The sequence below is a fragment of the Aptenodytes patagonicus genome, chromosome 7, assembly GCF_965638725.1.
Source record: "Aptenodytes patagonicus chromosome 7, bAptPat1.pri.cur, whole genome shotgun sequence".
Classification (NCBI taxonomy): domain Eukaryota; kingdom Metazoa; phylum Chordata; class Aves; order Sphenisciformes; family Spheniscidae; genus Aptenodytes; species Aptenodytes patagonicus.
Window position 1 is genome coordinate 39131406 of NC_134955.1, and position 13339 is coordinate 39144744.

General features: G+C 36.9%; 1 protein-coding gene across 2 annotated transcripts in view; it reads left to right on the top strand.

The window, feature by feature from the left end:
- DPH6 (diphthamine biosynthesis 6) overlaps nucleotides 1-13339 on the top strand; it is a 219084-nt gene that overhangs the window by 90988 nt on the left and 114757 nt on the right. For both annotated transcript variants that reach the window (XM_076344932.1, XM_076344933.1), the window contains 2 exons: nucleotides 2788-2917; nucleotides 6416-6590. In XM_076344932.1, coding sequence (XP_076201047.1) covers nucleotides 2788-2917; nucleotides 6416-6590 — 305 coding nt within the window. The remainder of the gene's footprint in view (nucleotides 1-2787; nucleotides 2918-6415; nucleotides 6591-13339) is intronic.

Sequence of the window (13339 nt, forward strand, 5' to 3'; positions counted from 1 at the left end):
CTGTCAAAAAAGATTGTGCTCTGACTAGTACAGTAGCCTATTGCTTTCAGCAAATTGCTTGCATTAGCTGTATTATGGTAAAAAAAAAATGGTAATTTTCTGATCCTTGGTAGAAAATGTCAGTTCTCACATTTTCTTTTGTTTTTCTCTTTTTGGAAGTGGGTGTGGAAGACTGAATGAATTATGGTTCTGTCATGGCAAAAGAAACAATTTGTTTCTGAGAACTTAACTGATCTGCAAATACGCACAAGGCTTTTTCTGAACTCATACTTATGATCTATACAGCAGTTCAGTCTTCAGTGCTGTGAGAATGGAATAAGCACAGTCCTTTTAACATCTTTGCTGGGTTAACTGATTTAATCACCTCTAAAGAGGATAAGTGCTGCCAAAAGGATTCAGAAATGGAAATTTATTACTAGATGTTATGCAACATGGTTGTTCTGTAAAGTGGGTGGAATTCTCCTGTGAAGCCAAGAACTGGAGGGAATGCAGTACATTACTGTTTACATTTATTTTCTTAAACTCTTTTGTTAAACTTTTCTTTAGATACGATTGGAAGATGACGAAGATTGCTCTGGTGCATCTGTACCATGGCAAACTTCATAGGCTTGAAGGGAACTACATAGATTTTTATTACATGAAAATTTAGTCTAAAATGCTACTTCCGGTAGACAGTTTGGATACTGTCTTTTGTGACTCTCAGCCTAAGGATCCTGGATAACCCATTTAAAAGGATTAAGCTGTACTTTGGCCAATGTTATCTTTTGGGTCAGTTCTTCTTAGGCAGTTCTGCCTAAGCAAGGCTGAGTGTCACCTGATGAAATTTTATAAATTATTAGGAACAGTGAATGGCTTGAAATTCAACAGAAGGGCTGTATGGTTTCCCTGTACATCCTGGAGATGTGCTGTGTAAGAGTCCTCTCCTTGGGAAACAGAACTTGTTGTCAAGAACCCAAGTGGTGGGTTGGTAACCAGTTCATCATTTATGCCTTTCTACTAGATAGAGTGTTTTGGGAGGTCAATTTTATTCTGCTTACAAGCTAGGGAGAAATTATTTCCCATCATTCCTCTAACTCATGCAGAGGAAAAGGGGATTGTACTTTTACTTACTTTAAGAAGATTTTTTAAATCAAACTAGAAGTTACGAATTTATCCAAATCTCTTTGCCTTCAACTTGCTCTAATGTTGTTACGTGTCCACAAATTAGAGTTAGTTTGTTGGCTTATGCGTTTTAAATTTAAACCTGGAGGGAGGGGGGTGGGTTCAGTTTGGGTGGGTTTTTTTTTCCCCTCCGGTACTCCATATAATGCTGCAGAACTTTTAACTGAAGGCCAAAACTCTTTCTTCTTTACTGGAATGCTGGCTGGAAATTTGGAAAATGTCCTTGTTTCCTCCTTGACTGATGACATAGCAGCGGGTATTGACCTAGTGATTGCTATCAGGCAGCATTCAAATACATTTATATTTCTGGACAGAATTATCATTGTGTGCTAATTTCTCAGCAGATATTTCTGGAGGTGTATCTTGACTTCTTAGGAGTTCTGTCATTTGCTATATAATCTCTTATATCATTTAGCGCGCGCTTCCTTTTCTGTCAATGAGAATTCCCCTCTTCAGATTGCCAACGCTAATGGAAGTGTAACTAAGTAAAGCTGAGACATTTAGAGCAAAATTCAGTATTGGTGTGACCAAAGTAGCCTTTATGGAAGTGTCCTGAACTGTCTTTAAAAGCACAGAAAAGTTTTACACAAAAAATATTTTTGTCTCACTAAGGCAACAGCCAACAGAGATGGTCTTTATACTCTTGTACTTCTCCACTGGAAAACAAATATATAAGTATATACAGGTACATACTGTAACATTAAAGGACAAGATCCCCAAAGTTACACTGAGAAGAGCTTTGCGTAGCTCATTTAAGTTAGGTCACATGGGACTGTTATTTATATAGGTTCTATATTCAGAGAAGATTTTGTCTTCATTCATTTTCTATTGCTTATGAGTTACAAAAGGTCCACACTGCAGAGCTGATTCACATATCTTGTTATGGTATTGACTATGTAAGAGTAATACATTCTCCTTAAGTGCTATGATTGGAATCTTCTATGCATACACATTCAGATGATCTTGACTTCCCAGTATCTTTTCTCTAACTGTCTGCTTGAACTTTCCCCTGCTCTCATCTTTCCTTCATTTCTCCTGTGGCCAATTCTGTTTCCTATTGTCTGTCTTGCCATTTATAACTCTTTGTTTATGCGGAGATTATTATTGCAGTGAGGGTTTTTAAAAACAGCTTAGACAAGCATCCCTCAGGAATAGCAAATAAATATTTGATCTTTTCTTTGAAGAGGGTGATGCACTAAAGGACCTCTTACTGTCCCTTCCAGTTCTGTACTTTTGTGATTCAAAGTCCTTCCTAGATTACTAGCTGTCACAGACTGAAAATAAAAAAATACAAGATAATAAAACTTATGGATACAAAGAATTCGGACTAACATGTCTACATGCATTAATTTCTTGGGGCAGGAATTCACCACTGCTCATGGTGGATAAAATTTATTTGTATTCTGTTTCTGTATATTTGGAAAACTAACATGAGAAGGAATTTAATGAAAAAAGTAAGTATTATGTGGGGAAAGGTAGTATGTTGTAAAGCCTTCAGTCATGTTTAGACAACGGTTAGGTTATTACCAGTTGGTTTTGCTGAACAAAACCAGGATGCCTATGCTGTCTTTCTACACACATTTAAAATATTCTATCTTTAACAGCTGTATTATTTTTATCCTGCAGCTAATATGACTTCGGAGGGATTGAAACTGAAGGATATTATTTTGTTTCATCTGTATATGAAGAGCATGAAAGATTTCAATGTTATAAATTCCGTTTATGTGACAGAATTTGATTTGTGTCCACCAGCAAGGTAGGATTAGACTACTGCTATAGTACATTTATGATACACTGCAATATACTGAATTATTGTTACCATATTTATGAAGCTTTTGTCCAAATGTTTGTGCCTCAGACTTAGAAGTAGACTTTTGCTGCCTTTTGGAGTAATCACATCAGGGCTGCTCAATTCAAAAACACTAGGGTTGGAAATTCTTGCCTTAATATATACCATAAGGTTTATAAATGCCCCCCCTATATGGACTTACAGAAGAATAATACATTTTTTGCAAGTTCTTCTGTGTGACTTGATTAAACTGACAACTCTTTTGTATTGGTGGGATTTTATTTGCTTTTCTTGTGTGTTTATCTCCCTTGACCTGCTGGTAACGCTCCTCTGAATGCAGCCCAGGAAATCATCAGCCCTCTTTGCCACAAGGGCACATTGCTGGCTCACGTTCAACTTGCTGTCCATCAGGAACCTCCAGGTCCTTCTCTGCAAAGGTGCTTTTGAGCCAGTTGGCCCCCAGAATATACTGGACCATGGGTTTGTTCCTCCTCCAGTGCAGGACTTTCAACTTCTGCTTGTTGAACTTCATGGAGTTCCTGTGTGCCTGTTTCTCCAGCCTGTCGAGATCTGTCTGGATGGCAACACAAACCTCTGGCATATCAGCCATTCCTTCCAGTTCTGTATCATCTGCAAACTTGCCAATGGTACATTCTGCCCCATCATCCAGATTATTAATGAAGATGGTGAACAGGACTTGACCCAGTATAGCCTCCTGGGGTACACCACTAGTTAATGGCCACCTGCGAGACTGTGCCACTAATCTCCACACTCTGGGCCTGGGCGTTCAGCCAGTTTTCAGTCCACCTCACTGCCTACTCATCCAGCCCATATATACATCAACAGCTTCTCTATGAGGATGTTATGGGAGACAGTGTCAAAAGCATTACTGAAGCCTTACCATCAATGACTTTTAAGTCTTCCTAAAAGTGATGAGGTTTGGAACCTTCTAGGTCCTTGTGACAAACCTTATTCACCTTGTTCTGTTTATTTTGTTAAATACAAAAGCAAAGTTGTTAGCTGAGGGGGTTCCCGAGATGCACATTGTGAGATACTGGGAGATATTTCAAGACAGCACCAATATATACTTACGCTGTTCCTTTTCTTCCTGTGCTTGTATGCACTTGGCTGTGGTTGAAGATGAATACCGGACTAGATGGATCTTTGGCTTGATCCAGTGTGGTTGTTCTTAATGTCTTGTGTTTCCATCAGATAATGATTGTTAGTGGGTAGCTTAGCTGCATTTACGTATTCAGTAAGAATGCAAGTATGAAAAGAAATTATTTTAGACTTCTGAATACACTGATGCTAACACTTTTATTCATAGATCCCCAAATCATAGCTTTTTAATATCTGTTGTACAGAATCTCCAGTGTTGCATCCAAGTCCACCTCTGACATAATGAAACAGCTTGATGGTCTAGGTATGCAGTATTCCTGTGTTATTTGGGTGCGTTGTTTTTTTTTTCCATTAGAAATTGGATAACAAACATCTAGCCCATTAAATTTTTGTTCTGTTTTTTTTGAAAGTTGTGTGTTAATACTAATTTTCCATTTGTAAATTCTTTATTGCCTTTGTCAAAAGGGCTGATTTCTTATTATAGTAGTTCATGCTCTTAAGCATCTGAGCTAATATGTTCAGTGTGCAGAACTGCTATAGCTTAAAAAATTCAACTTGGATCATAGGTTAATACAGGTTGGAAGGGACCTCTGGAGGTCATCTAGTCCAATCCCCTGCTCAAAGCAGGGTCAACTGTGAGGTCAGACCTCATGTCTTGTTCTTATTTTTAAAACCAACTGTTTAGCAGTTTTCTAATGTAAAATACTATATTTTATACTCATTACAGAATATGAAGTGTAGTGTAGGCATGTGAATTTTAAGCATAGCGTGACAAATAGTTGAAAGACGTTGTTAACATAATGTATATCATCATAGATTCACATTCTCCTACGCTGTCTGGGAATCAGAAGAGACTAAAAGAGAGCAGGAAGAGGCTTCTTCGAGATGCTGATTGTAGGCCAGGATGACTAAATCACAGAGGGATGGGGTGTTGGTTGTGTGTGCCTTCAGAGGAGGGATCTAGTCCCAGCTGTAAACTACACAAAATGAATCTCCACTCCTATGTATTTTAAGTTCTCTTTATGACACTTAACTTCTCCCAATTTAGCTTCCTTCATTTCTCATGCTGCTGCATGTTTTAAGCCTCCGTATTTGCATAGCCAATCACATAGTCTTCCATCACTAAAATAACAGGTAGAAAGACTAGGAAGTTGCAGGAAAATGGCTTTCTATGATTATTTTTATGGAACAAATAGATTTATGTTGCATTTTGTCCAGGAGAAAAATTATACAACAGTTTGCATGGCTGCATCATTGCATTATGCGCAGAGACCTGGTTGTGGGAGTTCTCACAAGCGATATGCTGGAAGCACTGACTCAGGGGTGTGGATCTGCACTAAATTTGCAAAATTGTCTTGAAAATTTACCAGCCCAAGCAGAAAATCCATTCATCCATGCTTATGATGATGGTAATGAGGAAAAAATACTGTATTTGCATGTGGGAGGAGGGGAGAAAAATAGTTTTCTTGGAAGAAATAAGCGAGATGAGAAGAATTTTATAAGGTTATGTTATATGATATGTAAAGAGAATAAGTAATTTTTTGTTGGATTCCTGCTGGGAGCTAAATGACTTTTTTATGCATGGACTGCAAATATAATTATTTTTCAGGCTTTGAAATGTTGATTTCCCCACACACACACCCCCACACACCCTGCTTTTTCATTGGCCCCATGCAACAGACTGTCTGTCTGTCCATCCAGGCACTCAGTCTTCCTTGGAGCAAACAGAAGTGAACTTTTTAAATGAATGCTTAAGTAGGTTTTCAGTCCTGTCATAAATGTGTGTCTGTCATTCAGCTTGAAGTATAATGGAAAAATATGCTCAGTATTGCATGATAACATGTGAGAAGGGTGTAAAGGAACAATAAGCTGCTGCTTTTTAGAAACCTGAACCTTTAGTCCAACCATTGGAAGGAGATTCAGTGAAAAATGCGTGGAGGTAAGAATATGACAATGATACACTCGGTCTGAAGGCTACTTAGCATAACTTATCTGGCATTTCCAGAGTTGTGTGGTCAAGGTTTTTTTAATAAAAGAACTCATGTATTCTTAATAACGTAATACACATCATAAAAATAACCAAATGGAAATGCGCCATTGGCTATGGTGCTAGTTTCTCCTTGGTAATGGAAATTATCTTGCTGGAAGTCTGAAGTTGATCGTTATTTGGAGAGGGGATAACAGTGTAAATGCTAGCAGGTGATTGCGATACAATAGCTTTTGGTTTATCTTCCTGACAAAATTTCATAACATAGTATCCAAACCAAAAACCCATGGAAAATAAATGCTGAAAGTTGGTGCAAGCAAACTTTCCGTTTGAAAAACATAATTGTCTTGTGTTTTCAGAGTATGTGTGGAAACCCTGTTACCTGATGGAGTCCTGTTTTGCATTGACTGCCTTGCACATAAGTATGACATTGCAACAGATGATGTGTTACGTGATGAAAAGCTGGTCATGCATGTACAGAGCATTTCCCACTGGGCACCTGCTAACATAGGACCTTACAGTCAGTCCATCAAGGTAGGGAATCTTTGTTTCTTCATGTGAACTATATGTCAGTTTACTGAAATGAGTACAGTTTTAAAGTCTCCTTGTCTCCCATCTGAATGTGCAAAAGAAAATGTATAAAAAAAAAAATTAAAAATTAGCATTTTGAATTTATATTTTTAAAACTTATGGACAAAACAAAAGCTTAAGCTGCATCAGTCTTTCATTCTGTGACTGTAAGACAGGTTAAATTATTCTTTGCAGAGAATCTCAAGAACAGCCTACTTTTGTTGTGTATTATAGTTAGACCAAATAATTGTGTCGCACATACACTTTTATAATCTGCCTAGAATAGAAACACAATTTAGGAACATCCAAGGATATTTGAAATTTGTTTGTGTAAAGTGAGCAAGTTCAAACTTTTTTATAGGTAAGTCAATCCTAAGGTGCTTATTTAATGAAATCCCTCTTGAGACTCTTGGTACTGTTTAACCACTTAAAAGTACAGCGAGGTTGAAGAACTGTTCTTTTTTTCTAATTAAAAACAAACTGAATAGAATATTACATACTATTTAAAAGTATGAAAAGAAGGCAGTAAAGTATAATGGAAAAGTGGACCAAAACTTTGAATAAAAAGCTTTTTTCCTAGTATGGTACCTCTTGCCCAGCTAGTACCATTCTGACAATTGATGAAGTGTCTCACTTTTTCTGTTGCCAAAAGATGTATATATCCCTTTCTTAGCAATACTCCTCTTATGTAATACATTGTCTGGTCCAATTATTGTGTTTTGCAAACTGATTTAAGCAACATGTTTTGGCATCTGTTTAAATTTTCTGAAACTTCTTTGAGTCTGCAAACCCACCTAGTGTAATGGCCCTGAAATTGTACTTTGTTTTGTCTTTGTACCATTTTATGGAAAATTTCAGGAATAGTATTTTGCTTCAGAAGCTCATGTGGAATTTGTTTCATTTGCAGGAGGAAATGTTGGTAGATTACCATATTAATCTTGTTTGTGGTTATAGCAGGGTGGGTTTTTATCATTTGTGTATATCCGTTTTTCTTGAGAAAGCAAAAAGTTGGTTTATTAAACTTTCTTCCATTCAGTCTTACACCTTGATGGTCATAATTGTATCATGTCATGCATAGCCCTGCAAAGATAAAATTTAATAAGCTTTGCACCTTTGTATTTGGAGAAACTTCTCTGATATATCATTGCAGCTAATCTGTATTACTGTCCTGGAGCTGGCATAGGCTAAATTCAGAAAAGGGTGTGAACTGAAAATTGCTGTAGTAACCCAATGAACAGTCCCATGCTGCAAACAGACAATAAGCAGGCGCTGCCAGTCTCTTGGTTCTCCTGGTGGTATGGGACAGTCAGCATAGCCAAGGAAAGGCTCATTTCTCTTCAAATATAGTGTAACCAGTAACGTTAGTCAGCATTTTAAACATTAAGGAGAACTTTTCACTGTTTTTTGTTTGTTTGGGTTTTTTTTCCCCAAGGGAACGTTTCAGTCAAGCAACATTATTTTCCCTTAAGGTATAAGAAAATAAGTATTTTTACTTTTAAAATCCAATGACCACAGGAGTAAACAAACAGTAATGAAAAGCTGCACCTTTGCTACAGGATCACTCATTTGTCATCCTTTATGGCTAAGTTCTGTCTCAAGTCCACAAATACTTGTATGGGAAATTGGTAATATACATACCAGCAATAGTTTTAATTTTCCTTTGCCAGATTTTGCCTTACTACTACCACCGATATGTTTCATCTGAGTATCAATATTTAAAGTTATCCTGGTTTTATCTTGCTAAGAATCTTCGAGTTTTTGGTAACATATTTCTATTCTGCAGAGCTTGATCCAGTAAACGTCAAAAGAATATTATTCTTTTTTTTATTTCAGTAGATGTGTTCCATATTTAAATAATTTTTTTCTTTCTAAAATAGCGTATAAAAGAGACAACCTATAAAACGTTTTCATAAGAATACATCATAGAGGAATGCATAAGTGCATAAACAGTGTATTTGCATTTGCAAATTTATTAATGGAAGATACGAATCTTGTATCTTCTTAAATGTGAATTTTCCAAAACTAAAATCTTCCTTAGGTGGATTTTCAGAACTTCCTCGGACTATGTATGGGCAGGTATTAAGCTCTTAGGGTCACCAGCGGAAGTAAAGCGCTTCAGTATGTTTTAGGAATAGAATATATTTTCCAGAATAAATAAGGAAGGAACAAAGGTGGTTTTTTAATCTTTATAGTCAACAAAAATTATTTGAAGTTATAATAATTTTGTGATGATGAAATGTTGATCAGTTTTGTATGTTTGAGTAACAGAAGCTTAATGATCTTAAAACAGTAAATGGATATTACCCTTGTGTTGTGTATCTGTAGATTTTCTTTGTCATTTGCTTGACAACAATTGGGCAATTAAATTGTTGTCTTTTCAGTCCAATATGAAGTTTTGTGGACACTGGGGAATCATCATGTATTTTAGCACAGTGTTTTTGCGCAGTTCAGAATAGGCCAAGGACTGTAATATTCAGGGTATTGCAAGTTGGGATTGATGTGCACTGGCATGTAAGAGTGGAGCTGGCAGCGGAAAGCTGTAGGTAGTTCATGCAAACTATGGAATTCACACTTCAGGCTCAACAAATCACTCAGCAGAGCATCACTTTAATTCTGTAGGGACCTTGCAGGATCCTGCCAACAGTGCTATGAGGACAAAAAGTAAAAATTTGAAATTTACCATGAGAATGTCCTGACCTCAGTCTGATAGACACCAAACAACAGTGGCAGAATGAAACTAGGATTTTCAAAGTATTTATAGCAAAATCAAACATTCTTCCTCTTTTGGGATTAACATTCTTTAAAACCAACTTCAACGTTTCTACTTGTAAGAAGTAGACATAAACTGTTGTAAGATACGATATGACTGACTTTCTTATAATTAAGAAAAACCTGAGATCATTTAATTTATTTTTCTTGGTCCACCTGTTTTATTGGTATAGAAACCTCTGCCAATCTTAGTGTCTATGTCAGCAACTGGAATGTAAGCTACGTCAGAGTTATTGTAAAGGCTATAACGCTGGTATCAGTAATGTGTAACAAGTGTTCTGATCATGTCCTTCTAATAGTAGTACCACAGACTAGTTAGGTTATTGAGTCTGGGAGTATGTAATGATACACGGTTTGCCTTCCTCCAGATCTTTGTTCTGCAGTGGGCACCGGCCCCATTTGTGCTGGTCATTGGTAGTAGCTCACTATTTTTACTAAAGGTACTTCATGTTTTTACTTCTCGCTGTTGTTTATCAGATTATTATTTTATTTTCATGTTTTAATTCTGTTTTACCAGTGGATTAGAGGATTTGTCAAGACTAATTGGTAGCTTGTATAGAAACAGCTGACTTACCATCTTCACCAAAGCTAACAGCACAGTTGTACATCAGGGAGTTAAACAAGAAGATGCACTGCAAAGCAGTGTTTGGGGTGAGAAATTTATACTGAGAGCTTATTCATGATTATTTATTTTGTGAGAACATTCTTTGAGCATTTATGAACTGTGAGCATAGTTCATTAAAAAATGATTTAAAAAAAAAGCCCAGCTGAAACACTAACCCCAAATACTTATCTAAGAATGCGTGGAAAGTTGTCAGTGTTTGTACCAGATGTTCTTCTAGTATGTTAATGTAATTTAAAAGTCTATTTGTACTTACAGTTTGTTTGCTTTGGCAAAGTTTCTTTATGTTTTTCTATCTGGAAAGGAACAAATAAACTGCCACAGTAGAATTTATCATACTCTCATATTCTACAATAATTTTTGATGGTGACATAATTTATTTTATATACATAACGACATATATGCATCTATGACTTGATTATGTCTGTGGAACCTTTTAGCTTTTCCTTGTGACCTCAGTTCCTTACCTCTGACAGCTGCCAAATCCCAGTTTCAGCCATCCTTCAGGCATCTTTTTCTCAGTTTTCTCCTCCGCACTATCAGAACCCAGTAGCACAAACATAAAAAACAAAAGAGTGTTCTTACTCTCTGATTCCAATGCCCAGGTAGTTGACTTGATCAAAGTTGGGTTCTTTTTTTTTCTGTTTACTCACCTTACAATAAATTATGTTTTCCTTTCGTTTTTCTAATAATCAAGGCATGATAAATTAGTGGGTAAGTACTGTGGGAACAGTAGTCTTGCATCTGGTTTAAGGCAGTGATACTTGCAGTGGTTCTAATGTTTCCTTGCTAAGAAGACTTAGTTCCTTCTCTTGCAGTGAAACTGAAAATGGTCTGATAGAGCTTGGTGCACAGTTTGTATCAGATGGCTTTAAAAGGAGAAGGTGGTGTTGGAAATAGCCTTGTCTATTATGTACACCAGGAAAGATTACCTGGCTACTTAAACTATCTGACTGGTTGCAGTTTTCCAAAAGCATGCTTAGCTGTTGTTAAACAAAATGCATATTTTAAGGAATCCATGCATTTAGTGATGCATGGATTATCCTTGTAAGAAGATCAGCTGAAGAAGGATGAAGATAGAAAGATGTCAGAAAATTCCTATTAATGAATCAGGGATTGAAAAAAATCATTATATGATTCTTAAAGATATAGTTAACCCTTTAAAATACTGCTTTTTCACATACATACAGGTGATAAGTTGTTTGTTTGCTTCCTTCCCATCTTTTCCTTTTGTGATTCAACAGTATATTATATTATACCATATATAGTAATATGAGGGTAGAATACCTGGAGCTTTCCAGTGGGGAAAAAAAAAAGTGGTAGTCAACAGTTCAAAGTCTAAATAGTGTTCCTCTGGGATTGATACATGGGATGATACTGTTAACATCTTCATCAACAACTTGGACAATGGGATTGAATACATGCCTAGTAGCGTTGTGGATGACAGTAATTTGGATAGTGGTTGATGCAGTGAAGGGCAGGGCTGCCATTCAGAGATACCTAGATAAGCAACTGCTAACAGGGGCCTCATGAAACTGAACAGAAATGAAGTAAAAGTCCTGCAGCTAGGATGGAATAGTCCCATGCAGCAGTGTAGGGTGGGTACAGTGTAAGAAGATCAGCTGTACAGTGACTGTCTAGGTAGTAGATCTGAAAAGCAGTAACTTGAGGTCCTGATTGTCAGCAATCTGAATATAAATTGTAAGTTCACCATTGCAGCAATGAAGGCTAACTAAATACAAGGCTGCATTACCAAGGTTGTAGCCAGCAGGTCTTCAAAACCTGACGGCACAAGGCCCTCAGCAAACTGGTCTATGTTAGCCCTGCTCTAAGCATAAGGTTGAATTAGGTGACTCTAGAAGTCCTTTTCAACCTAAATTTTTGTCAGATTCTATGATTAATATTAAAATTACAGATTTACTGACAGAATAACAGAAAGGAAACAGCATAATTACAGAAAAAAGAAGTCCTTGCTATAAAACTTTCTCTTCAGGAGGTTATAAATGGTGCTGTATGGAAGAGCGCTTAGGACAATGACATTTTAGTAGAAGAAAGAAAACAAGCTGTACTCCAGTGGCACTGGCATGCCCGCTCCTATGTAAGTAACCTTGTCACTGATATAAAAGCTATTGTTGTTGCTTCCCTAGCCATTGCCAGAAAAATATATAACGTTATGGCAACCTGGAGACTGTTCTAAAGTTTATGGAGACAGTAAGTACGCAAGTCAGGAAACAATGGGACAAAACTGAACTCTACATCTTTGCCGTTCATTTCTGTTATGTGTTATATGCTTCTTAGCTGAAGATTAACCAACCTGACTGTGAAACATTGTATTCAATTAGTACCATTGGCCAAAATGTGGATCAAAGCTGTCTGCCACCACTGAAGGACGTGGCATACAGTCACACAAAGTCCACCAAATAGCAGGGGATAACTGTATTACCTCTTGGAGGGTGCCCTCAGCTAGGCAGTTCCACTTTAATGATGAGACATCTTAAAAAGAAACAATAGGGAGAATTAGAACCACTGTCTTCTTTTAAGTAAATCCTTGCTTCTGTCAGTAATTGTGGTTCGGGCCTCAAGGCATGCAAAAGTAGAAGTCGGTTACTGATACTGATGTTGAGAATGGGATCAGTCATCACTGGTAGGACTGTCTGGTGCAGTTAGAGTACTTGAAATGGCTGTTTAAAGGGAAATTTGGAATTACTTTTTGGGGGTTTGGATCCAAGCTTCTTGCTTTCTAAGAAGCTGAAATATGAAGAGGTAACTAAGGATCTGAGGTAGCAGTTAGCATGAGGGACAAAGTGTGATTTTTTTTTTTTTTTTTTAATTTTTTTTTTTTTTCACTTGCCGGGAAGAAAACCAAGGCTACCCTCTTAGTCTGCTCCAAGACATATTAGTATTAAGGAAAATTATTGAATTATTACACAAGTGTATAGTAAGTGATGTTCCACATAGAACGCTTTAGGGCTTTTCATCTTCACTTCAGCTTCATTATGGCTGTGTTCTGGAGAAAATGCACCAGGATGGTCTGTGATACAAAATTTAGATGCTGGCAAGAATATTTTAGCATATATATCTTGGAAAGAGTTTTCTGCTGAAAATTTTACATGTAGTCTACAAACACTTAAAAATCAGTCATAATGAGTTGATTTAAAATTACTGTATACAGGAAAGTCCACTGGAAAAATGTTGGTATGTCTGCAAATGGAAAAATTCCCACACTAGAAATGTCTCAGAGGATGAAATCTTCATCTTCAGTTTCACAGACCAGAGGTAATGTTAAGAACTATTACAGTGAGATTTGTAAAAACACTATTGC